Raw genomic sequence first — 25,473 nt, 5'->3', positions numbered from 1 at the left:
TTTTTTTTAATTCAGTTGGTAAGATTAAAATACAGGTAACTTACACTGTTATTTTCCGAGGTGATATTTATGTAAATTCTGATGACTTCAGGTGTTTTAAAATATAGGTAAATGTAATTTTTTCAATGCAGACACTTTAAAGAAGTGACGCCATCTGTTTATGGCATTAGTTTGTGTTTGTTTTATTCAGATTGGAAGAGGGTCTTTTATTAATTGTAGTATTTGATATATATTAGAGCTTTGTTCTTGGTCTGAAGTACCAGTGTATTATGTGGGTTCAAATATTTTTCTCACTTAATAAAAATTCTTCAGTTTGTCACTTTTTTCTTTCTTTAATGAATGTGTGGATTTTTTTTCTTTTTTTTTAAGATTTCAGGATACACCTTGACAGTTCAAGCTTCAGATAATGGAAATCCATCCAGAGTCAACACAACTACTGTAAACATTGATGTATCAGATGTAAATGACAATTCTCCAGTATTCTCAAAGGGGAACTATAGTGTTATCATCCAGGTAATCTAAACATAGCACTATAGATTTTATGACAATCAAACTAAGTACAGTTTTTGGATGTTAATCAGTGACTTGAAAATTTTTGCAACAGAAAAAAAAATATATTTTTTATTATTTAAGGCTGAATTAATATAAATGGGACTGTTTACCTAAGTGCTTATCAGTGTAAATAAGTGTTGTAAAATCAGCACCATATTGTGCAGCCTTATTACAAAAGTTGCAGAGAAATACTTCATTCATAGGCTGTGTCACTTTTAACATGTACATTATTCTGTTTTTATTTTGGGTTACACTGTACAACATTCAACATACATATACAGTACAGCTTAAAAATACATACATTACAAATTGACCTATTTTGCTAATCACGGATAGAGATTGTGCTTAGAATACTATATTTTGGCTGCTCTGTTGTAAAGTAGATGTTCTGTACTCCTGCACATAGACCATTTTTTAATTCATGTAGCTCCATAGCCCTCTTTGGCTGATTAAAAGATGAGGCTGAGCAGCTGTAAAGGAAATGTCATTCACATCTCACAGGGTACGGATGGTAGATGTGAACTGATGTTTTGAGGATTTAAGTTTTTGAAACAAGGAGATAGAGGTAGCAGGAATACTCAGAATAAAATATAACAAAATAACATGATATTAAAGTAACTCTCTGAAATAAAACTTTTTTTTATTGGGTATGCCCTTCATATGTATGCCAGGGGCATGACACAAATTTGAATTGGGCAGAACATAATGGCACTGGAAAAGAGATTAAATAAGCAAGTATTCCTGACTTAGGGAAACCCTGAACCATATTTCACTCATGTTGATGACTGATCATAGCTAACTTGTCTGTTTGGCTCTTGTGGTTTATGCCTTTGCCCTTGAATATGAAAATAAAAATAGTTAGGTGCTCAACGTTCTCCATAAAAAAAGCGGGGGCGGCTAAAAAATTTTTTTCTTGGGGTGGCAAAAATCCTAGAGCCGGCCCTGTTTCAAGGCCAAGACATTTTTTAACACGATAAGCCAGAAGAACTGGAAAAATTTCGAGGAAGTAAAAAAAACAACTGTTGTTTGACACTACTGTGATACCAATTGACTTCTTTCTATTGTGGAAAGGAAATCCAAATCAGAATATCTCACTGATTACATTGTTATAATGAAACTGTGTGATGCAATGTTCGTATATATTTATAGGAAAATAAGCCTGTTGGATTTAGTGTGCTCCAGCTTACAGTGACAGACAAGGATTCTTCCCATAATGGTCCACCTTTCATCTTCACCATGCTGAGTGGAAATGAAGAGAACGCTTTTGAGATTAACCACCAAGGAGTGCTTACCACATCTGTTGCACTGAAACGCAAAGTGAAGGATCATTATTTTCTCCATGTTAAGGTATGAGAGGCTTATCTCTAGCCAGTTTGCATTTTTAACCAGTTTAATTACCCAGTTCACTTTTTCCCTGTGGTTGGAGGATAGCCATTTGCATATTGGTGACATGACCCGTATATCCCAAGTAGTGATTCTTGCAATGAGATCTCCACAGGCAAACCCCATTGACTCCACAGGCAAACCCCATCAGCAGGACTCCAAGCAGGTCCGGGTTCTGTCTTTGTGGATTTCATTGGAGGATTAAGGCATACGTGAAGAGTAAATAGGGTGAACATTTGTCCTAGGGTGTTTGTTCACCCCTTTGTTTTGTGTCTGTTTTTCAGAATTCTATCCCTCTTCTTCATTTCTTATCAGGCATTTTACTGCACATGAAAACAGCCATACTCTAGATCAGTGGTTCTCAACCAGGGGTCTGTGGCCCCCTGGGGGGGGGGCCTCGAGCAGGTTTCAGGGGAGCCGCCAAGCAGGGCTAGTGTTAGACTTGCTGGGGCCCAGGGCAGAAAGCTGAAGCCCGACCTGAAGCTGGGGGCCCTGAGCCCTGCCACCTTGGGCTGAAGCCTGAGCATCTTAGCTTCGTGGGGGCCCCTGTGGCACAGAGCCCCAGGCAGTTGCCCTGCTTGCTACCCCCTAATGCCGGCCCTGGCTTTTATATGCAGAACATCAGTTGTTGTGGCACAGGTGGTTTGTTGAGTTTTTATAGCATGTTGGGGGGCCTCAGAAAGAAAAAGGTAGAGAACCCCTGCCCTAGATCTGTAGTGCTGTTCCTGAGACCATCTACTGGTGGTAATAGAGGGCATTGTCTTGTTGCATCCTTCTTTCTCTTGTGGCTTCCAACTGAAACCTGGAGGAATAAGCTAGAGAATGCTCACATGCTCATAACAGGGGTTAATAAAGGCTTCACAGCATTGCAGCGCTGAAATATTACGTAATGATTTCAAAAACATTTTTATATAGCACAATCTTCTTTTCACATGGCTCTATATAAGTACAATAGCAATACGGTTTTGGTTCTTATGATACACATCAGATACTAATTTACATGTTGTATTGTAACAGTGTTTCCACACAATGGATTAGATTCTCATCTGATATAAATCAGCATATTTCATTGATTCTCTTTAAGTCAATGGAACTGCACAGATTTTACAACAGCTGAAGATCTGGCTCTGATATTGTAACTTTTTCAAGTGCCAGATGTTTTTTATACTTTGGCTTAATCTCTAACCCAACAGGCTGCTATCAAAGCAATCTACAATAAAGGGAAGATGATCTAACTCAATAAATCTCACTTTCTTTGATAGCTTAGTTTTCCCAGATACGTTTTTATATCTGTTAGATGACTGCCATAAGAAAAGATCAGACGACTCTTCATTGTCTTATCAGATGTTATTTAATTCAGCTATAGTCTGATAAATAAGATAACTATGAACGGAGGAATCAAGATCCTAGGGCTAAAAAAATTTTCCCAAAATTTTACAAGTTTTCAGGACTTACTTCATTTGACTCAGACATTTCTAGACTTCTTGTTTTGGGAGAAATCTTCTGCTATGTTCCTACACATTCTTTAAAAGCCAATAGCAATTTCTCTCCCCAAAGCTCCAGATTATTCCTGTAACTAATATTTAACATTCATGAGAAAACAGAGCTTTGCTTTCCACTAAAGCTGGATGTGGAAACTGTTTTCCCATTCTGCAAAAATAAATTGAGATTTCCAACATTTTCTTTTTCCACAATGGGATGAAACTGCAACCTTTCCCATTTTTTCCATGAACAGAGAGGCACCCAAGAATAGGTATTAGGCCAAGTGGTTAGGGAAGTCTCCTGAGATGTGGGAGACCTCTGAACCAGTCAGAGTAGGGACTTGTACTAGGGTCTCCCACTTCCCTAACCGCTCGGCTAACTGCCAGGCTACTCTGGGGTGAGTGTCTTTCTCTCTGGTTTTGAACAGGAATTCCATCCTCAGAAACCCTGTTGAAAGCAGCCTTTTCCCACAGAAAGTTTGTCTGACGAATTGGCATTTTCAGACAAAATAATGCTTCATCAAAAAATTCAGATAAGCTGTACCTCCTACTTCTTAATGCAGAGGCCTGGAGAAGTCCTGTCCTCTCTTCTGTGTATGCTGATTCAGTCCATATTGAGATAACAACCATACCATACTTACTCTAAGCAGGAAGAGAGAAGAGAGAGCTGTGGTTTACTTTTGAGTGTCATACACAGATGCTATGGTAATGGGCACCAGTATAAGAACCAGTATAGACAGAATCTTCATTTGAATGCAGCCCAAGACTTGGGATGTAGGGAGGAGATGGTCGGGGTAAGAAAAGCATTTGAGGAACACAGATCTTAAAAACAGTCTATATACATTCCTGCATTACCTAAGGCTTACAGATTCCCTGAATCGAGAGAAAGATAGAGCTCCTTCAGATGCCTCTGTAGAGCTATTCTCTGTGTCAGTCTGTCCCCCAACAGCCTCTGGCAATTGACATTTTTCTGGGGGCCCCCAATTTTCTAGGAGCCCCTGGCCCGAGCATCTATCCGTGCCTTCTCCCCCGCGCCCCCCCGCAAGACCGGCTGGAGGGTGGAGAGGCGGCCAGCTCACTCCTACCCCTCCGCGCCCCACCCCATCATTGCCCACCCACCCAAGTGTCCCCTCCTGCCTACTCCACTGCTGTACCAGCGGGTCCCCAGTATATGTCGTTTTGGTATCTGTTGCCCTTTTCAAGAACACAACCCCGATGTATACCGGGGACCCGCTGTACCTGAGTCTTGAGTCAGACCAAGGACTTCATCCTGAATCTCCCACATCCCAAGTGCGTACTCTTAACTTAGCCAGGGAAAGACTATCCTATAGCCTCGTGGCTAGGGCACCAGGCACAGCAGGGTTTTGAGGTAGGCTTTTTTGAGGTGTGTGTCTCTGGTTTGCACAAAAATTTCCATCCTGGACCTGAGAAACCTTCCTGATTAAAGCACTGTCTGAACTGATACGTTTCCACAAGAAGTTTCTGGCAAAAATGTTGTGGCACAAAATTCCTAACCAGCTCCATTTAAAATACTATCAATATATTTATTTTAAATATAGCCACATTAGTTAATTCTTCTTACTACTTTTTTTCTACATGCCCCTTTGTTCTTTTTTATTCTCTCTCTTTTCTCCATTTTTACCTATCCCCCAGATCTGAATTCTGCCCTTTATGTTTTAGAACAACCAGTCAGAAATCTAGGCAAAACCAAACATAGCATGCGCTTGAGTCCTTCTGTAAACATTTGGGTTACTAAAAGTCAGCTTTCCAGACATAAGCCCATCTTTCTAAAATAATTATACTATATTAAAATGATAAATTATTGCATACGTGTAAAACCTTTTTATAATCTTATGTTCAGATTTTCATAAGTTTGGGTTTCTGTTTCTGTATGAAAATATAAAATGATTTTCCTGTGCCTGTCTCCAAGAGCACTAACCATCTCTAGCAGTAATACAATAACTGTAGGGATGCTTTTTACCACAACATAGGATTTTCCTGTGCCACTCTGTATTGTGTGTGCTATTAGAGTTGCAATGCTCACATTCGCTGTCTGTAACAGAACTCTGCTCCAGAGAGGTAATGCAAAGAGAAGAACTGAGACGGGAAGGAAGGGAAAGGAGGGGAGGACATTATCTCATCTCCTACTCTATTTTTCCTCTCTTTGTATCACAATATGTGTCCTTGTGCTAGAATGGGTTGTGGGTTCGCCGGCATCATGTTTAAAAAATCTTTGGATTTTGTTGCAGCTAGACAGTCTGATACTGTTGAAGATAATTATTATAGTTATTTGAAGCAAATGTCATCACAGGGTGTTTTTCTTCATCACAATGACAAATCATGAAACACAATATAATTAAACATAACTTTCTGCCTTTTCAATTTAATGTCATGTTTGGCATTTCACAATTTGGATTTGTTTTAACTGAGGTTCTCCCAATGACTCTATGGAGAAGTGTGTTTGGATGTTTATTGCATGAATCATTGTGGCTTTGTAGGATATTTCCATGTTTGAAATAAAAGAATACTTCAAGCGCCATCTGCTGTCTGAAACCAGCTACTGTGCATTTCTTATTTGTTAACACATACCTGGAAATGCGAAGAAATCTACTGTTATAAACAGTGTAGCTGTTTAATCTTTGATTATCTGAATTTTTTTTAGATACTTAGTGAATCACTTTATTTCAGATCTTTAGCTTTTCATAGTTGCTGTGATATTATTGCCTGAAAACTATGAATCAGTGGCTAGTATTGTGTAATAGTGTGTTTGGAGCTTCACATTGGCAACTTTTCCCCCTATTTTAATAAATAGCAGTGACGGTATTAAACAGTGTCCTTGCTGCTTTATCAGTTTAAATTTTATTGCACAGATAATAGAAATACATCTATAATTTTGATATGAATTATTTACGTTGTTGCTACTAGGTTTTCTCTCAAGCACTGTGTTATGTATGAAACTTTAATAAGGCATCTTCTTATAAGAAAAACAATATATTTTCCTGAATCGGTATCTTGCAAGGGTGTTTTACTCTCTACAGTATAGTAAATGTTTCTGTTAAAAGCTGATGAAACAAAGCAAAAATTCATTCTTTATCTCTCTGTTTTCTAATAGGTGGCAGATAATGGAAAACCACAGTTGTCATCTTTGACTTACATTGACATTAGAATTATTGAGGAGAGCATCTATCCTCCAGCAATTCTGCCACTAGAAATCTTTATTACAGCTTTTGGAGACGAATATTCAGGTGGTGTCATTGGGAAAATCCATGCAACAGATCAAGATGTTTATGATACTTTAACATACAGTTTGGATCCCAAGATGGAATCCTTATTCTCTGTCTCTAGCACAGGTGGTAAACTGATAGCACACAAAAGGCTAGACATAGGACAGTACCTCCTGAATGTCACTGTTACAGATGGAAGATTTACTACTGCAGCTGACATTACAGTGCACATCAGACAAATCACAGAAGACTTGCTAAACCACAGCATTGCTATACGCTTTGCAAACCTCGCTCCTGAAGAATTCATTGGTGACTACTGGCGCAATTTCCAGAGAGCTTTAAGAAATATTTTGGGTGTGAGAAAAAGTGACATACAGATTGTTAGTTTGCAACCCTCTGACCCTCCTTCAAACCTCGATGTACTACTGCTTGTTGAGAAATCTGTTAGTTCTCAACATCCAACCAGAATTCTGCTCCAGAAGATAAACTCCTCTGTAGCTGACCTTGAAGAGATCTTAGGTGTCCGGATACTTGACATTTTCCACAAGCTTTGTGCAGGCCTGGATTGTCCTTGGAAATTTTGTGAAGAAAAAGTGACAGTAGACAAGAATTCCATGTCAACCCACAGCACAGCCAGGCTGAGTTTTGTCACTCCACGTCATCACAGAACAGCAGTTTGTCTTTGCAAAGGTAAGGAAAAGATGTACCCTGAAAGTAAATGGTATCATTTCAAAAAACCAGAGACATTAATGGTACATTCATTTAATAGTCCAAACACTTAAAATATGCTATAGCCACCATTGACACGATTGCGCCATTTCATGCTAAATAAGAGAAGAATAAGGAAATGATTTCAGGGTAGTTCTTGCCCCACATACAGCTGTCCACATTTTGATAGCTTATCCAGTGTAAACCCATAAGAGGGTTTTTTGTTTCTCAAGCATTCTACTTATTTGTTTTATAAAAGTGAACATCCCATTTTGCAGCCCTATCTTGCTTCATGATTGAAGGCTAGGATAGTTGCCCGACTTTTGACATGCAAGTCCCCACGAAGCACCTGTCTCTCTCCTGGGTGCTGCTTAGAATGTTGCTCCACACAACATCTGGACAGTGCCAGGAGCCTTACCTTCAACTGGGATAGTAAAACATGGCTGCAGAACAAGAGATATCAGGCCGGACCTTTCCTGGAAGTAAATGAAGCTATGCTGATTTACAGCAGGTGCGGATCTGGCCTATGAATCTTTAAAAAAAAAAAAAAAAAAAATAGGTACAGGGGTATTATTTTCTAAAATAACTAAGGTTTTATAGTAGGTGAGGGATCACATCTTTTGATGGCCTTTTTTTAAAACAAAACAAAACAAAACCTCCACAGTTTGGGGGATTAAAAAAAAAAACACACTAAAATAATATCTATCTGGATTTACCTCAGTAAACAGGCACTTTTTTGTTTCAGAGTTTCTGCTGGCAGGAGTTGAAATCGTGACTGTTTAGGAATTCCATAGCTACCAAATGTACTTGCTGCCTAGTCTATTTTTCTTGTCAATTACCCAACATAACTACCACTTTACTCTCCCATTGTCTAAAGTTAAGAATTTTGTTTTGTATTTTAAGTTCAAGGTGGTTTTGCTTTAAATTACCATGCCCGAAAAATGAACCACTTGTTCTGTTTTACAGAAGGGAAGTGCCCCCTTGTGAATAATGTGTGTGAAGGAAACTCATGCCCCGAAGGTACTGAATGTATAGCAGATCTTAAGGAAGGAAAGTACACCTGTGTTTGCCATAGTGACAAACCTGGCCAGTGTCATGGTGAGATTTTAATTCTGATAAGTCTTTGGAAAAGTCTGGAGTACTTTGAAAGGGAACTTTGGCTTTAATCTTGTGTTTAAATCATTTCATGCTTGTCTATCTTTTTTAAGCATCAGTTGGTTCATCGGTGACATTTACTGGGAGCAGCTATGTAAAATATCGTCTCTTGGAAAATGAAAACAAAGAGGAAATGAAGCTCACGATGAGGCTTAGAACATATTCAACCCATGCAGTTGTCATGTATGCCCGAGGAACAGACTATAGTATCTTAGAGGTATATTATAATCTACCATTGCATAGATCTCTACCTCATAGTTTGCTTTTACATCAGCCAAATTAAAAGATATTTTTATTACCAGAGTTTAAAGATTTAATAATTCCACCATTGCAGAATTCTCATAATGACTATTGCCTTCAAAGTAAAAAAAATTATTGTTATTTATCCAGATGACAGCAAACATTTATCAAAAGATTTTTTAATTTGTAATAATTCCTTTTCTTTAATAAAACTGATCCTTCGCTCTTGTTGCAGCGGATGGTATTTGTCTAAAACTATCAACTTTAAAATAAGGATCAGTCTTTTTTTAAATATACTGAAATATCGTACAGAAACGATATTTAAGATATATTCTTGAAACAGCTCCCAAGTGGGAACATTGAAGAGGGAGACCCTGGTTCTTCAAACAATCTGTCATGTCCTTTACCACAGGAAAAAATAAAGACAAAGTAAAGCGCACACATTTTAATTAAGCCAGACAAAGAGCCATATGCGCAATGATTCATCATCATCATCATGAATGTGTTTGAAATATAACATCAATAAACCTGCCGTATGAACATCTAATAATGCTTTGTCATTTCTTTAACATAATTGGAAACCTCTACTGGCATAAATATTTAGCATATTTGCTTAAGGTGACAATGTTGGTTGATTGTCACAGAGTAACATAAAAGCTAATGATATGTTGGTGTGTTTTCTGTTTTTGTTTTTCCCCTATATAGATTCACCATGGGAGGCTACAGTATAAATTTGACTGCGGCAGTGGTCCTGGCATTGTCTCAGTTCAGAGTATTCAGATTAATGATGGTCATTGGCATTCAGTGTCTCTTGAAGTGGATGGAAACTATGCCCGGCTGGTTCTAGACAGGGTGCACACTGCATCTGGTACTGCTCCTGGCACGCTTAGAACACTAAACCTAGATAACCATGTGTTTTTTGGTGGACATGTTCGGCAACAAGGTACAAGGCATGGGAGGAGTCCACAGGTCAGCAATGGTTTCAGAGGATGTATGGATTCCATTGTACTTAATGGGCAAGAGCTACCACTAAACAGCAAACCGCGGAATTATGCACATATGGAAGAATCTGTAGATGTATCTCCTGGATGTTTACTGACTGCTACTGAAGGCTGTTCAGGCAGTCCTTGCCAGAATGGAGGCATATGTAATCCACTGCCCAATGGAGGTAGGCTTTATTTATTCTTTTGCTGGTTGTTTTAAGTCACTTTTCCAATCCTCTGATCCTGGGCCAGCTGGAGATGCCCCCGGAGGAATTTTTAAGTTTTTTTCTAAGAGGGTTGTTGAGTGGTTCTGGGTTCTGGAATTGTTAATATTGCTATTAACAAATATTGTCTCCATCCAAATGCCATTTCATGTTGTTTTTTCTATTTGTCTGATTACAAAACTTGAGAAGTTAGACTTCCTTTCCCTTCAAAGGAGATACTGACTGCCAACCCTGCTCCTTCTCCCTCCCTCCCTCCTCCTCCCCCCCGGTAAGTTTGAAATGGTAGATTCTTTGAATGCACTAAAGGCATGCCTTTCATACAGTGTTTGCTTGATTTTAGGTTATTATTGCAAGTGTGCTGCTTTGTTTATGGGAACCCATTGTGAAGTGAGCGTCAATCCATGTGCCTCCAATCCTTGCCTTTATGGTGGCACTTGTATTTCGGTCAGTGATGATTTTGTCTGCCAGTGCAGAGGACAGTACAGTGGTCAGAGGTACGTCTTCATTGTTATAAAAATGCAGTCATTACATTCAATAACTATACTCTTCATATAAATGTATAATGTGGTACTGTAACAAGAATGCCTCTGGGGTCCTACAATATAAATAAGAGTCTGTATATCCTTTCCCATTTACTTATTTAGGGCCTGACCCTGTGAGGACACCCTTGTGTCCACTGAAGTCAGATGAAGTTGATGGCACCCAACACCTTACAGAATCAGGCCTGTAGTTTGTACCACTTATGGGAAGTAGTAATTTATACATTTTTTCCCTTTCCAGGTGTCAGTTGGGTCCATATTGCAAAGATAACCCTTGCAAAAACAGTGGCAAGTGTATTGATAGTTTGGATGGGCCCGTTTGTGAGTGTGAGGCTGGTTTTCGTGGAGAAAGGTTAGTAGCTTTGTACATCTGGTTATATTTACAGTTTTAGCAACATTACTTTTATTAGCACATAGCTGATTCGTACAAACATAAGAACGTTTAGCCTGGGCCAGAACCCTTAGAATTTCGTAACAATGAAAAAAAAATTGCAGGAGGATTCTGTCACTCAGATTTAATTATGCTCAGTATTTCCCACCCTTAATAGTTCTAAAATAGGTGATTACCTTGTATGCACAATGTTTATATCTTACTCAGATACACATTAGAGGTGTATCTGGATTCCTTCATGACAAATACTGTCCAGAATATTAAAACTTCAAAGCTCTCATAGTAGTACATCACAATGCAAACAACATAAATTTGGAAGCTGTATTCTTTGCACATTTGATCATTGTAACCACACTGTCTTAAGAGAAGAGAATTTCTTTTAGGACTGTCTTTTCCATATCAGCTAGTGTTGAATTTATAGACCTAATTTCCCTTCCTCTTGGGAGGAGGAAAGACTCATCAGTATGTTAATATTTTCAGTTTGTACATTTGTAAATAAGGAAGCACTAACATTTTTGTATCAGGATCAAAAGAGGCAGTTTCGTTCTAATCTGTTTTTAATCAACTTATGCCTTCATGGAAAATTGAAAATGTCATTTGCAGTTCATTCTGTAAACTCCGGCAATGTTTTTTCCTTATTCACACTATATTTCAGTTGTTTCCGAGCAAATTGCTCAGAAACATAATTTTGCAGCAGCTTGGCAGCAAAAAGCATTAGAACTTCCCTATCCCACCTCAAGCATGGGTTCTCCTGCTATTTGCAGCATAAGGTGCTGCTCAGCATAAATAAGGATGGCCAAATCTTGCCCAAATAAAATAGTTTTTCATCTTGACACAATCAATTAAAGTGACATGCCCAACACATATAAGGAGGCATGAAGCTGACAGTTGAAGATCCAGCTCCTCCAGTAGGATTCACTTATTCAGAAACCTGTACCTATGTGGAATGCTTTAGGGGTTCACATCAGTAGATCCCATTATGGGATAAGGGTTTAGGGACTCGGAATCTACTTTGGAAATAGACAAAGCAGTTCAGATAATATGTTGATGGTACAAGGTAGAAATGGTGAAGAAAATTTGGTGTCTCAGCCTTGTCATCTTTGAAATGCTTATATTTTAGAAAAGTGTAAAATGGATTCCCCCTTTTATTATTTTGGAGGGAAACAGCAGTGAAAAAATTCAGATAAAAGTGGTATCTGTACTCTGCAAAATACAGACTCACATAAGAAAACAATATAATAGAAATTGTTCAGCAAAATGTAAATTCCGTATATTAAAAAAGAAAAGAAACCTACAACTGCTGAGTACTAGGAGTTTCATGTAGTATTAGTTAAGTAGCATCAATGTTCACTATTATTTCTCTACTCTGGCAGGTGCCTGACTGATGTTGATGAATGCACAGAAAACCCATGTCTCAATGGTGCCCTTTGTGAGAACACACATGGCTCATATCATTGCAATTGTAGCCATGGATTTGGAGGAAAATATTGTGCAGAGATTGTTCTCAATAAATATGTTTCAACATCTTGGAACATTAGCTTAGCAGAAGTAATCGGAATTATTGTTTTCATAGCGGGAATCTTATTATTAGTTGGGATTTTTGTTTTCTGCCGCAAACTGATCAGTAGAAAGAAGAAACGCCAGCCAGAGTCTGAAGATAAACACCTGGGAACAACAACAGCTTTCTTGCAAAGACCATATTTTGATTCAAAACTGAATAAGAACATTTACTCAGACATCCCACCCCAGGTGCCTGTTCGTCCCATTTCTTATACTCCAAGCATTCCAAGTGACTCCAGGAACAATCTTGATAGGAATTCTTTTGAGGGGTCGACCATCCCAGAGCATCCGGAGTTTAGTACCTTTAACCCAGATTCTGTACATGGCCACCGAAAGGCAGTGGCTGTCTGCAGTGTGGCACCTAACTTGCCTCCCCCACCTCCGTCTAACTCTCCTTCAGACAGTGACTCAATTCAGAAACCTAGCTGGGATTTTGATTATGACAGTAAGCAATCTTCTTTTGTTAAAATATATTTGTGGTACAACTATATTTAGAATTCAGAGTTTGAGTCTGTAGTACTGATATAGGGCTATGAGTTTATGGATGTGTTTTACACAAAGATAAAATATTGAGTCCATTAGATTTTATTGTAAACAGCAGGACACAAGATGCATCACGTACGAGGAACAGTTTACACGGATATATTTTACTGGTTATGGGAGTTGCCTCTTGCTCTGAGGTTTTGTCACGAATACTTTCAGACTGCTGAGGGGCATTAATTTTTATGAAGATGTTCAATCCAGAGTACATTAATTTTGTGACGTTACATTTCTTTTTGCTTTCAGCTAAAGTAGTAGATCTTGATCCTTGCCTTTCAAAGAAGCCTCTGGAGGAAAAGGCCTCTCATCCTTACAGCACTAGAGAAAGTATGTCTGAGATCCAGTCCCTTAGCTCCTTCCAGTCAGAGTCATGCGATGACAATGGTATGTAATGCCTAATCATTCTTTTCTATTGCTCACGCTCATTTGTTCCCTCCCTGCCTATCACCACATATAGATGTATATCGTTATCTATATCCATAGATAGATAGATTTTATATAATACATACTTTACTTTATTGGTTAGTTCCTGAAGGCTACTTAAACCTGTAAAATTAAATAAGTGTTTCACCTGTATTACATTTCATGTTAAGTATTGTATCCTGACAAAATATTTATTCCACTGTAAAATACTAACAATGACAAATTCAGAATTAGGTGTTTGGTGTTGATAGGAAGTACAAAAGTTTCTTGATATATGTAATCATTGGTTACAAGTTTATCCATATCTGCTCTATAAAAAATTAGCCTCTGCACAAGTGTAGTTTTAGCTTTGACATGTAGCTTTCAGTAAAACTTTTTGGTGTTACAGTTTCATTTGTTTCCTTTTTTTTTCTTGCTGCGGCCTCAGCTCCCATATGGATCAGATCAATACTGAGTGAGAGCAGAGTTTAAGGGACTGCTTGTAAGTTTGATTATATTAGTAATGAAGGAAGTTGTGCAAAAGGGATTTTGCTGTAGAAGTATAGTAGTAATTATCTGGCTTTTGTCGTGATCAGATATGAATATATACAAAACCTCCGTATATCAAAAACATGCCAATGTTATTCTATAATCATTGTAAATGGTATTTTGATGGTGACTCTGGGCAACCAAAAATTACTCAGTGAACTTAATTTTCAGTCTTTGCTTTTTACTAATTGGGAAGCTTTCACTCAATTTTATTTTCGTTCTAATTACAGACACTTTTTGCTTTTATATGAACACATCATTTTTATTTACAAAGTTTCAAGGTTAAGGAAAATGGTTGAACACGGTTTTCGAAATGGATAGTACCTTACCTGTGTTAACAAATCCAAAATGGTTAAATTAAGATGTCTGTTTATGTATCTACTTGAGCTTCCTTAATTACTTAGGAACAAAGTAAGTTCTACTTCTCACCAAAGTAGAATGATGTTGTCTTTTTATTAGTGTGAAGTTGTGTGTATCAAATGGTATATATAAGAGCTCATCAAAGTAAAATGATATCCAGTCTGTTGGCAAAATGCTGAGACATATGTAAGCAGGTATTATATTTTTAAACTTCTGTTTTCATTAAAAAGCAAGCTGCTGTTGAATTAATAGGACTCTTCACCTCATAATTTCCAAATATCTTTCCCCAGAATTTCAATCACATATTAATGGAAAAGTGAATGGTTAAAGGTAGATGTAAAAGGTACCATATGTCAAGTAATATCTTGCATGGAGTAATGAAGGCAGTGAAAATGTAGTTATAGGGGAGAGACTAACCTTTAATCCACTTTAAACCACTGAGGCAGACAAAACTCCCATTGGCTTGAGTAGGAGTTCTAGACATGAAGCAACGGCAAGTTTGGACCTTCGTTTAGAACAGTTTGGGCCAGAACAGTAGTCATATATAATGTGTATATGAGGTAGAGTCTGACTTTGCAAGAGTACTTCCTTTTTCTCCTGTTCCTTTTCCCCTCCCTAGGCAGAGAGAGCGCACACACAAACAGTCTAGTAAGCTTTTTGTTTTCATTTATATTCTTGTTTGTTTGTTTGTTTTTTAAGTAGAATAGTATTGTGACACTGATTTGGCATTGCAAGTGCTAAGGCCTTTGAAATTCAGCTATGCACAAGACCACTTAACTTACTAGTGCAGCTTGCTACAATAAAAACACATTGCTCAGGTAAAATATAGATACTTGGTATTTTCCTTGTTCGTTCTCTTTTATATCCTTTTATATTTCAGTCCCATTTCTTTGGAAGATTCCCCAACAATTTTTGGTTTTAAAGTGGAAAATATATATATATATATATGTATGTATTATGGGAGCCCTAGTTCAATACCTTTAACCTCCCCATTGGTGTCCTTTAGAAAAGTCCATTTTATAATCTTTCTAGAGTAAGTACCACAGCTAAAGTCATTTGGTGACCCAACATTTCAGAAATTCCTATCTAACCAAAGGAACCCTGTGCTTGTGCATAAATTATTTGGGTTTCAGGTCTAATTATGGTATCAAATTGCCTTTATACAGAAGAATAAATTAAAGACTATATATATAATTTAATATTACATTGTTATTTGTTAAGGTAGTAAAGCACTGAAAACTTATTTTTATTGTGATGTCTTTATATACATGTATGCTGTTTAAATTGATACTAACTATAGGTTTGTTTTAATTTGCTCCTTCCATACCATTTACAAGCTTCCATAGTGACTGTAATACACCTTGTCAATGCTGTTGTTGACTCGGTGGAAAAAGAAGGTATATATGTGTTTTCACTTTTTTATTTACTGCTTTGGCAGAATATTGCATGTTTTTGTCTTGTAGTAATGTGGTAGTAAAGTAGATGGGCAATTATGAAATGTTGTTTACTGATCAGAAAATGTGTGTATTTTTAGTAGCGTCTGTTTTCCTGTGTGTTGTGTATATTCTCAGTACAGATATATAAAATGTATTTACAGTTTTTCAAATGTGAGTGCCTAAATTTAGGCACCTAACAAAATTTGGCCTGTTTTTCGGAGGTGCCTCCTCTGCACAAATACTTGTGCAGCGGGTCAGGCACAATCCTAATCCTTATAGGCTTGTTACATAAGGCTCTAGCATGTAGACAGGGTGGGAAGAGAAGGCTGCCATGGACTAGTTGTCCTTCAAAACCACGTAACAGAGCTGGGCCAGCAGTGAGGGGATTTGGCACACATTGCACCAAGTAAAGGGGAGCGGTGGGACTCGTGCATTCCAGTTGGCATTTTGCCTGCCTTAGGCACAATGGGCTTGATTCAAAGCCCTTTGAAGTCTGTGAGAATCAGACCACTGACATTAGTGGTCTTTGGATCTGGGCCAGTGCACAGCCCCTACTCTCATCCTCGCACACAGACACAACTTTCAATAATGTAATTATTTACGCTCAGTAATCTCCAGAGATACAAAACATTGCCAATGAGTCTGTCAGACTCTTTGGTATATTGAGAATCTGTAACACAAAGACTGCTTTCCGTATAAAATGATGTGCTCAAAATATTGACTGTGGATCAAATCCCAGGCCCTTGCTTTGTGGCTGTGGAGGTCCCCCTACATGCAAAACCAAGGTATTTCTGGTGTGAGAGCTGGATAGTCGAGGTAGGGACTAGATAGTCAAGTCCATGCAGGAGTGCATACCCTATGTACTGCATGGAATGCCATTCCAGACCTGTTGCCTTCAGCAGGCCAGAGGAGGGGTGAGGCCAGAGGATCCAATGCAATGCAAATAACCCATTCTTTCCCATCCCCTCCATGGATTTGCAGAGGCTGATTTAGGCATTGGGCTGAAATAGAATCCAGGGATCAGCTACTGAGAAAAAGTTTATTCCTGCCCCTCTGATTATTCCATATTCCTTAATTTGAAAGGAAGTATTACAGTATTACGCTTTCCTAGAAAGGATTTATCAGTTAAACCCTTGTTCAGAGTGAAGCCACCTCTAGAATATAAAATTGTTTATTGTAGCTGTGGCTGCCATTTGAATTATTGCCCTATAAAAACTAAGTACTGTGTAGTATTTATAGTAAATATATAAACAGAAGGGCAAGTAGATTAAAGCAAAGACTTCCCCTTCTAATTACAAGTGCCAGGAAAACATTTCACTGGTATACTTTTCCAGTGCTTGATCAAAGGTTTTCAAAATTACAGTGTATTCCACATATAATGGATAGGGTTGTGAGAATGGGTGGGAAGAAACCTTTGAAAAAATTAGATTAATACAATTTTCTGTGGTTCTAATGGTTAGAAATGAGAAAAATTGATGTTTGTGGGATTTTTATTGGGAGTTACAAGTGATCTGAACAGTCGTCAAGTATCAAGATCAGATGGAGAGATGCAGACATTTAGTATCCTTTAAAACAATTCTTCAGAGACTCAGGTTTTTATTTTTAATCACTTAATATTTTACCTGGGTTGATATTTTAACTACCCTGAAGCTTCACCAAACACCCTGCAAATGTACATCTTCTCTCTGCATTTAGTGGTAGACTTGTGCTTAAAAAGAAAACCCAGAGCTGTTTGTAAGAAGAACTATATATAAAACCATGCAGAACAAAGAAGCAATTATCAGGCCAAATCGTGCCACCCTTATTCAGTCAAAACTCCCAAAAATTACTTTAATGGGAGTTTTGCCTAAGCAAGGACTGATTTTTGCCTTTGCTCAGCAGTATCTTGAGAAGTCTCTAAATTTCTATTCATTCTCTCTTTCCCCATGTTCTCATAATCCATTTCTCCAAGGTAGGCGCTCCAGCCCTTCTAGATTCAACAGGACAGGAAGCAAATTTTGCACTCTGTTACCCCAGTAACCCATTACATTGGTTGCACAGGTGTAACTTAGGGTAGGTCTATACTGCAATTATAAACCTGCAGCTGGCCCGAGCCAGCTGACTTGGCCTCATGGGGCTCAGGCTTAAGGAGCTGTTTAATTGCGCTCGGGTTGGGCTCAGGCTGGAGCCTGGGTTCTAGGACCCTTCAGTGTGGGAGGATTCCAGAGCCTGTTCTGCAGCTGGAGTCCAAACACCAACACCGTAAATCAATTAAACAGCCCCTTTGTCTGAGTCCCGCAAGCCCAAGTCATCTGACACCGGCCAGCCACAGGTGTCTTTGCAGTGTAGACATGCCCTTAATGGCAGATTTGCCCTCCCCAATATTATATTAGAGAAAAATAAGGGAGCGTAGCATGTCCATCAGAAGCAGCACATGCTGTACAGCTGTTATTTGTGTGCCTTCACATTAGTTCACCTATTTGATTCCTAATTCAAATGTTTTCTCCTTTTTTCTTCTCACTTTGCCATCTAAAGAGTCTTTTGCTGTTCCTGACCTCAGCAATTCAAGAGGTGACTTCTGCATGTTGTTGTTCATTGATACTCACTTAACTTTGTTAATATTTGGTTTTAATACTCACCTTCAGTTGTTTGCTGTATATTTGTTTGCAGTAATTACTATTTATTTGCTAGACTTCGCATCTTATTTAGATCCTGTAACATTTTTCCTTTTTAGTGCCTATCTGAAAAGTAAAAAAGCTTTAAACTGAGTGGTCTTTTCCACCGTTGATACTAGTTTGGCTTCCAGTCTCTAATGGAGCATTTTATACTTACTCAGAAAAAAAGCTTACAAACAGGGAGCAGTTCTGTTATTTATGCATGATAAATTTAATCTTGTGATTTTGTTTTTATGTTTGAATGCAAATGTCTTTACTAATTTAGATGAAAAGGTTTTACATATATGTGTAATAATTATATGCTGCAGGATTCCATTAATGAAAAAGTCATAGGGTTGAAGGACAGTAATTAGTGGAATCAGTATGTTAATCTTAAGTAGAATGGTAAAGTTACTTTAAACAGTCTATATACTTTACCAAACATAGATTACTACTCTTAGTAGGAAACACACAAGGTTTATATATGCTAAATATATATATTCATAGGAAAAAAGACTACTGATATTAGTGTAATCAGTAACTACACAACAAATGTTGATCCACAGGAATTTAGGTTCCTCAGGGAGGCTGTTTTGGTTGTTGTTTTGTTTTTATTTTTTTTTTAACCAAAAGAATGATTGTATACCATTGTGTGTGTCAGTACATCTCATATGTGAACTGCAGCACCTCCCACTTTTGGAGAGATGTCCAAAATATTAACACTCTAAATGTGGGCAAAATAATAAAATATCTAATGCATGGCGTACTATAAAGTTGTTTTGTGTTAAATGTCTTTGTGAAACCAGGAGCAGATTGCTCCAGAAGTAATTAACATAAGTTATGTCCTTATTACTAGTGGTCATGTTGTCTTCAGTACAGTGTGTTGATTTTCCAGTACAAGTATACTTTGAGGGCAAAATACTAATACTGCTTTTTTTTTAAAAAAAAAAAAAAAAAAAACCACTTCACACTGCAGGTTATCACTGGGATACATCAGATTGGATGCCAAGTGTTGAACTGCCCGGTATCCAGGAGTACCCGAATTATGAGGTGGTTGAAGAGCCAGCTCCCCTTTACACAGATCCAAATGCCATTGATACAGATTACTATCCTGGAGGCTATGACATAGAAAGCGATTTCCCACCTCCACCTGATGACTTTCCTGCACCTGATGAGCTCCCACCATTACCACCAGAATACAGTGACCAGTTTGAATCAATACAGCCACCCAGAGACATGCCAGCGGTGAGCAGCTTGGGTTCTTCTACAAGAAGCAGGCAGAGGTTCAACCTTAATCAATACCTTCCCCATCACTACCCAGCAGATATGTCAGAACCTCAGAACACAACCAGTGGAGTCAACAGTAATTATAGAGAACCTTATGCTCCTTACACTTTAGGGTACAATAGAGACTTCGAAGCACCCACTGTAGACAACATGTCCCTGTCTGTGTACACTTCCACGGCTTCGTGCTCCGATGTGTCAGCATGCTGTGAAATGGGGTCTGAGGTAATGATGAGTGACTATGAGAGTGGAGATGATGGCCACTTTGAAGACGTGACAATTCCTCCACTTGATTCCCAACAACATACAGAAGTCTGACACTCACGCTCAACAAAAGTGCCTAGGCTTTAATGAATTTTAAGGATTCTCGAGGAGCTTTTTTTTCCTTAGCAGCAGTGCTTGACCGCTTTTGTTTAGTGAGCTAAAACTGGCATGGCTGCACTGGATCATGCAGCTCATTTCAGCATATTAGCCTATTTCCATTTCCTGACCTACTGTAATTGGACAGATCAAAGGTTTCCATTGGCTGTGCCATTTCTGAAAGTGTTTTTTGTACTTACTTTGTCTGTTAAAGAAATTTTAAAAAAACAAACCACATACCACTTCACCATGTTAGCATGATACATGTATTTATATAGTTCTAATGCAAATTAATTTTCTCCAATCTTTTTTGTAAATTTTATGTACAGTTTTGATTTTAATAGTTTTAACTAGATTTTGTAGATATTTTGTGAATTTATTTTCCACGGAATCTAGTGGTGTTAGTGTGCCATTAAACTAGCACCCTGACTATTATTATAATCAGGGCTTCACTGTATGTTTGTTTGTTCTTTTCTTCCCTCTGAGGGTTGGCATTTCATTATAAGGATTTCAGCATGTTCATGTGATTCCAGCTGTACATAGGTTAGACGAGATCTGATATTTTCTGGGTCAGATATATGGAAATGTCTTAAAGGGGTTGCTGTATTTTAGAATTGTAAACATTTTCCCCTTCTTGGAAAGTGTGTTGGGGACCCTCTGCATACCTGTTTAGAACCAAACCCACCACGACACAGGTTTTATAGTGTCTGTATATTTGTGATGCAATGGTCTTGTAAAGGTTTCTACTGAAAACTATCAACAGCCAGTCTTTCTTACTGACAATAAATTATTAATAAAATACTTTAGCTTTCCTCTGTGTATCTGTTATGTATTATACAAAAAAGGGCAAGGCATTCAGTGCAGCTTTTTTGAAATCTCTCTTTATTTTGTACTGTATAATATTGGCTCCAAGCAACACATTTTCCTTCTTCAAAAATCAAACTGCAGTTATGTCAGATGCCCACTAGATGGGAGTGTGCGGCTCCTTACTGTTTTTGTTTTGCTTTTCAAAAGAAATCTGGCTGGTATGAATAAACATAGGTACAAAACTTAAGTAGCCTTCTCACTAGTTCACGTTTTCTTTTGAAAACAGATTTGAAGTAATTGAATTACCAAATGTCTACATTGTGAAGCATTTAAACCCACAGCAAAAAATACATATAAAAAGCTTTGGAAGATTGCTAAGTATTTTTCACAAGCAACTTTTTTCCTGTATCATACATGCAACTTCTTACAAGTGTTGCCAAAAGAGTGCATCTACTTTTTGGTTATTTTGTTTTCTTTCCTGCTAATTCACTTCCACTGTTTGATGTTCCAGTGTTATTTCCTGCAGACCCTGCTGTGTTAAGCGCTATGTCACTGAAGAAAAAATCTACTACTGAAATATTCATTATTGCATCATAGTTGGCTCAAAATATTTGACTTTGATAAATATAAAATGTCTGCAAGGAAAGAAATGTGCCATGGTAGAACCAGCTACCTTGTTTGTACTTATTTATTTATTGCTCTGTGTTTTGTTTATAGAACTAGAAAGGAGTTTGAAAAACAGAAGGGCCAGTTTTTTCTGGTACAGAATAGGTGCACAGGTGGGGAGAGGAAGCAAGATGCTTCTCTGCCCCTTGCACAAGGAACCTTCCCTCCATGTACCCCGAGGGGCTCAATCCACACTTAAGGAAGTGGGGAAGGGGCTGGGCCAAAGTACCCCGCCCTGCTCCTGGCCTGGTGAACAGAGGGAAGTTGGCTGCACTATCCCCATAGATGATATGCCTGCACACTCCCCTGTGTGCCAGCGAGCATTGGGACAGTGCAGCTCTACACCTTTGCCAACATGAGCTAGTGACTAAATGTTGCAATCTGGCCCTACGTAACCGTGCTGTCAGAGATAATACCACTCACTGACATACGTATAAGATGGGCAAATGAAAGGGAAATGTAAAAACACATAAATAAAACTATCAGCCCAATGCCGTGCTGTAGTCAAAAAAGCAAACAGGGATGAAATGCAAAACAAGAGAAGGTGATGCTATTATTGTACAAACCACTTGTTACATTTCATTGGAATGTTAAGTGGTGTATTGGTCACTGCAATACACAGCACTACACAGGATCTTATTGCCATGGGGTTTGCCTGAATTCTTATTGAAGTAAGTGGGAGTCTTTCCAATCAATGATTGCAGTGTGTTGGGTTGGGTCCATACATAGGATGCAGTTTAGGGTAATAAAGATTATGTTGGAAAAGAGGAGACTTCAAGGTGACCTTATGGAGGTTTTAGAAAATATACACATAAATTATGGACATAAATTGTATCCCATGGGGGTGAGGCTTTCAAAATCTAATGAACATCATTTGAAAATTTAGGAACTCATTAGTAAATATGGAATATAGCAATATTATATGCAAAGGTTATTTATCATGTAGTAATTTACACTGTAATACAATGCAATTGCAGTTGAAAGTGTAAATAAACGAGAATTATAGTAGATTTTTTGTATGACATAGTGAAAAAGCAGGAGACTGAGATTAAGATAAATCAAATAAAGGACTGGGATGTTGGATCAGATGGCCTTTTTCCTTTACATCTCTTCCCATGAGAAAAGAACTGTGATATAACAATTATTTCAAATAACATTGTTAATAAAAGCATCTGTTTATTAAATGGCTTAGAGTTGTTAATAAATCTTGTGTTGAGAAGCTGATTGGGAAGTTTACTGGTGCAATCTTTAATAAACTGGGCCAGTATTTTGGGTCAGTCCCTGACTGTCCTATTAATGGTAAAACCAGTGACAGTTTTTGCTCAGGATTGCTTAGTGGTTGGTTCTCTGTAGGATTCAACGTTGAAAGTTAACCAGCATGGGACCCTGTCAGTGTGAGGAAAACCTAATTCTGCGCAAACTAAAGCTGCTTCCTAATTGGCATGACCCCAGTAGAAGGGAGAGGTGACAATCTGTCTAATATACTAGACTGACATTTTCTTAAACAACTGAAACAGAACAAAAATGGTGAGCAAGATCAAAGGGTTGATACAAACGGGAGCATACATTTTTATTCAACGGGTTTGTGCTTTAACTGAAATTAAATTTACATCTAAATCAACCAAGTTGGGAAAACCTGAAAGTCAATCAAGCTTTTTAGTCTATGAAGAAAACTGCTGTAAATTTTGAGACTAAAAAAACCCAAACTTTTAATTATGGTTTGTGAAAAATGGACAGCAGTAGAAAATGAATGGAATCACAGTGCAGTCGATGTCATTTGTAAAAGGTAAGTGTATAAAAAAAATAAAGGATAGCGTAGAGTTACTCTCAAGTGATGCAAGGCATTCAACTCTGGTTCAATTCCTTGCATCAATGAGGACCAACTCTATATTCTACTTTCCATATACTTACCTAATCTCAGATTGAATACCTCTAATAACTTTACAATGACTATATTATTAGGCAGAGTATTCTACCCACTGATTGTCTTTTACAGACAAAAGGGCATTATACTGGTAATTTATTTAAAGCAGAGTTTCTCAAACTGTGGGTAGGGACACCAAAGTGGGTTGCAACCCTGTTTTAATGGGGTCACCATGGGTGGCATTAGACTTGCTGGGGCCGAAGCCCAAACCCCACCGGCCAGGGCTGAAGCCCTGGGTGGTGGGACTCAGGTTACAGGCTCCCAGCCTGGGGCTGAAGGTCTTGGGCTTCAGCTTTGGCCCCACCCCCGCCTGGTGTGGTGGAGCTTGGGAGGGCTCAGGCTTGGGTCCCCCCTCCTGGGTCCTGTAGTCAGAAGTGGGTCTTGATGCAAAGAAGTTTGAGAACCCCTGATTTAAGGGAAGGGAGAGATCAAGAGCAGAGAAGATGATGTGCTGTAAAATTATTTGGGAGGGTGAAGAGTTAGCCTGCCCTCTAACAGAGAAGAAATGCAGTACATGCTGCCTTGTCATGAGTGCCAGAATCTATTGCCTGCTTTGAGTGTGATGGTTCTGATCAAACTTGTTATTAAAAATACAATGAATACGTTGAGGAATGCAAAATAAACAACCTGGTGAAACTTTTAACCCTTTTAAAACACAGACTTGACACTTCAGTTGCTATTTGGCTGGATCCTGGTCCCTCAACAGTCAGGAATTGTGGGGAGTCTGAATGCTGCCATGGAACCGTGCCATTTGATTTCCGGGGTTCCTTTTCAACCTTTTGTACTCTCTACTCCTGCAACTGAAAAAAAACTTTCAGGGAACGCACCAAGGCTCGCAGTTGCTGCAACAGTTTTAACATGATGCACCAAAAGGCAACTGCTTTTCCTAACTGGTCTCAGACAGCCTCTAAGGAATCTTAACAGTTTGTTTTGTGAGCTCATTATGACACAAGGGATGTGTTGGGGGGTTTATACTGCTTTTAGCGCGAGCTACAATAACTACAAATATTAATCTTGGTGGGCTAGATGGTGCAGTTACATCTAGCCCCGTTTAAGGAAAGGACTGCCCTTCGGCAGTCCAGGGAAAGAATTTCAGTACTGCCAATCCCAAATGTTCAGAACAGTGAGTATAATAGGCTCTAGGTTGTGGTAAACGAGTGTGAAAAACAGTAGGGTCTCTTTAACCTGCTCTCCCCACTCCCAGAGCAGCAATCCAGAGAAGCCCCAAGGTAGAGTGTAGGGTTTTACTTCCGTTTTCCCCCCAAGCACAGTTGGGCCCTGCACCAACAATTATTACTACTACATAAATTGCTCCACAAAAAGAATTGGGAAAACTTCAACAAATAAATGCCATACAAGATCTACATTAAAGACTGTTGAGGGTGCAAAGTTAGCTACTCAAACGTCAGGAAAATGCCCCCGTTAAAGTTTTGCATTCTTGTGTCTATGCATTTACACACAGCTTAAGAGGCTGAGGGATTGTGACATGACACTTGTAGAGCATGTTGCAGTGATCATCATTGTTTCTTGGACATTTGGATTGGGATCTGGGTTCACGAGTAAAGGGCTCAGACATGTTGGCATTGTGGGTGACAATTGTTACGTGTGCAGTCCACAATGTGTTTCCATGGTGTGAGTTCTGTTTTTGTAGCTGCGTTTTAATTGCTCTAAAAGTGCCCAAAGTCAGGGATAGGGGCTTTCAGTTAAACCAAAAGAAAAACTAATTAATTTAGACAATCATTTTAGCAGAACCTCGCTTCAGTCAATGTACAGGGTAGACGGCACACAAGGAATGCCTGTGAGACTTGTCCCTGCATTGTGTATAATACATTAAAATAAACACACTGTGAGAAAAATTGCTTACTTTATGTATTCCCCCCCACCCCGTTGTGCTTATTACAGGTGGGGAGGAGGAATTAAATATGCACTGAGAGGAGCAACACGAAGATTCTCATGCTCCCTTCGATTTGTTCTCACACTGTTGTGATTTTCACTTGTTCTTTCTCAGAGATGGTTAGGTGAAATTTCAATGAATTTACAAGCTGGGAGAAGGTTGATCAATCAGTTCATCT

The 25,473-nt window shown here is 38.5% G+C and overlaps 1 protein-coding gene across 5 annotated transcripts in view; it reads left to right on the top strand.

Moving 5' to 3' along the window:
* The window catches only part of FAT1 (FAT atypical cadherin 1), a 152,178-nt gene extending 129,605 nt beyond the window's left edge, over positions 1 to 22,573 (top strand). For 2 of the 5 annotated variants that reach the window (XM_074951304.1, XM_074951303.1), the window contains exons 17-29: positions 370 to 513; positions 1,702 to 1,899; positions 6,529 to 7,330; positions 8,315 to 8,446; positions 8,557 to 8,720; positions 9,449 to 9,911; positions 10,291 to 10,444; positions 10,731 to 10,841; positions 12,254 to 12,885; positions 13,227 to 13,364; positions 15,629 to 15,688; positions 18,242 to 18,277; positions 19,337 to 22,573. In XM_074951304.1, the coding sequence (XP_074807405.1) occupies positions 370 to 513; positions 1,702 to 1,899; positions 6,529 to 7,330; positions 8,315 to 8,446; positions 8,557 to 8,720; positions 9,449 to 9,911; positions 10,291 to 10,444; positions 10,731 to 10,841; positions 12,254 to 12,885; positions 13,227 to 13,364; positions 15,629 to 15,688; positions 18,242 to 18,277; positions 19,337 to 19,962 (3,660 nt within the window). In that variant the 3' untranslated portion in view covers positions 19,963 to 22,573. Of the gene's footprint in view, positions 1 to 369; positions 514 to 1,701; positions 1,900 to 6,528; positions 7,331 to 8,314; positions 8,447 to 8,556; positions 8,721 to 9,448; positions 9,912 to 10,290; positions 10,445 to 10,730; positions 10,842 to 12,253; positions 12,886 to 13,226; positions 13,365 to 13,830; positions 13,885 to 15,628; positions 15,689 to 18,241; positions 18,278 to 19,336 lie in introns of all 5 variants that reach the window. The other 3 variants (XR_012639338.1, XM_074951305.1, XM_074951306.1) reach the window with 3 other exon arrangements.
* Positions 22,574 to 25,473: the final 2,900 nt, after the last annotated feature.

This window comes from Natator depressus, chromosome 4, assembly GCF_965152275.1.
Source record: "Natator depressus isolate rNatDep1 chromosome 4, rNatDep2.hap1, whole genome shotgun sequence".
In the NCBI taxonomy this organism is placed as follows: domain Eukaryota; kingdom Metazoa; phylum Chordata; order Testudines; family Cheloniidae; genus Natator; species Natator depressus.
Note: the sequence above shows the minus strand (reverse complement) of the source record. Positions and strands in the feature narration are given on the sequence as shown.